Source organism: Papio anubis, unplaced genomic scaffold (genome assembly GCF_008728515.1).
Source record: "Papio anubis isolate 15944 unplaced genomic scaffold, Panubis1.0 scaffold7313, whole genome shotgun sequence".
Classification (NCBI taxonomy): domain Eukaryota; kingdom Metazoa; phylum Chordata; class Mammalia; order Primates; family Cercopithecidae; genus Papio; species Papio anubis.
Window position 1 is genome coordinate 1 of NW_022167539.1, and position 1253 is coordinate 1253.

The 1253-nt window shown below is 54.3% G+C and overlaps 1 protein-coding gene across 1 annotated transcript; it reads right to left on the reverse strand.

The window, feature by feature from the left end:
- Positions 1-242: 242 nt before the first annotated feature.
- On the reverse strand, positions 243-1247 carry LOC116273472 (golgin subfamily A member 6B-like). The gene is made up of 2 exons (XM_031662536.1): positions 965-1247; positions 243-689 (listed from the first exon to the last, which is right to left on the reverse strand). The coding sequence occupies exons 1-2, from the start codon at positions 1148-1150 to the stop codon at positions 525-527; spliced, it is 351 nt and encodes a 116-aa protein (XP_031518396.1). The 5' UTR covers positions 1151-1247; the 3' UTR covers positions 243-524.
- Positions 1248-1253: the final 6 nt, after the last annotated feature.

Sequence of the window (1253 nt, forward strand, 5' to 3'; positions counted from 1 at the left end):
AAACCAAGGCTCAAATCCAGTTTGAATCTAAGGAGGGATTTTGTTTTGTTTTGTTTTGAGAGAGTGTCACTCTGTGGCTGAGGCTGGAGTGCAGTGGTGCAATCTTAGCTCACTGCAACCTCCACCTCCCATGCTCAAGTGATTCTCATGCCTCAGCCTCCTGAGTAGCTGGGATTACAGGCATGTGCCACCATGCCTGGCTAAGTTTTTGTTGTTGTAATTTTAGTAGAGATGAGGTTTTGCCATGTTGGCCAGGCTGTTCTCAAACTTCTGACCTCAAGTGTTTCTCCTGCCTCAGCCTCCCAAAGTGCTGGGATTACAGGTATGAGCTACCACCCCGGGCATAAGGAACCTCTTATACCAGTCTCTTCCCCTATGATTGGGGGGCTCCATGCCTCTAGCTGGAATGATGATGTCCAGATCTAGGAGAAGCCCAGGGCTACCCACCTCTAAAATCAGAGGGCAGGAAGCAAGAAACAGGTATAGGGCTACCCTTGAGGGTGCTGAGGTCACCTTCCCTCCAGCTAGAGCTGCCTTTGGCCTGGGACCGCCCCTCCCCAGAGGCTGGTGCCTGCCTCCCAGCCCATCTTGGATGGGGCAGAGGTTACCGTCTCCTTCACCTCACTCAGCTTCTCCTGCAGCTCCTTTACTTGCTGCTCCAACTGCAGTGTACTCTTGTTCTCGTTGTTCTGGAGAGAGGGAAGTAATCAGTGGCCATCCACTGCAGCTGGAGAACGCTGAACTTGGTGTCTGACTCCCAGGTCACCAGGAAGGTGGAGGCAGGTTAGAAAAATCATTCCCTCTCCCCCACAGCCATCAGAGCAGGGCCTGATGAGCTCTGGCTCACAGGTGCCTTTCGAAGTACCATGTCATGTGAGGGTTACTCTGCCCCATTTTACAGGTGGGGAAACAAAGACTTGTAGGGCTGGGGATGAGGGCAGCCTCCCCAGGTGGGGCAACCCACCAGATCTTTGAAGCCGCACTGTGGCTCGGCCAGCTGCTTGTCGAGCTTTTGGTTCTGGGAGAGTGCGAGCCTCTCCTGCATTCGCAGCCTCTCCTCCTGCTTTCGTAGCCTCTCCTCCTTCTCCCACAGCCTCTCTTCCTGATCCCACAGCCTCTTCTCCTGCTTTTGCAGCCTCTCCTCTTCCATTCGCAGTCTCTCTTCCTGCTTTCGCAGCCTCTCTTCCTGCTTTCGCAGCCTCTCACCCTGCTCCTGAAGACTCTCCTTTTGCTCACACAGCCCCTCCTGCTCC

What these genes read in the sequence shown, in the direction of transcription:
- LOC116273472 (XM_031662536.1), bottom strand. Translation starts at nt 1,150, where the DNA reads ATGGAAGAGGAGAGGCTGCAAAAGCAGGAGAAGAGGCTGTGGGATCAG. An exon ending in AGTGCGGCTTCAAAGATCTG is followed by an intron (nt 690 to 964) that starts GTGGGTTGCCCC and finishes CCCTCTCTCCAG; the next exon opens with AACAACGAGAACAAGAGTAC.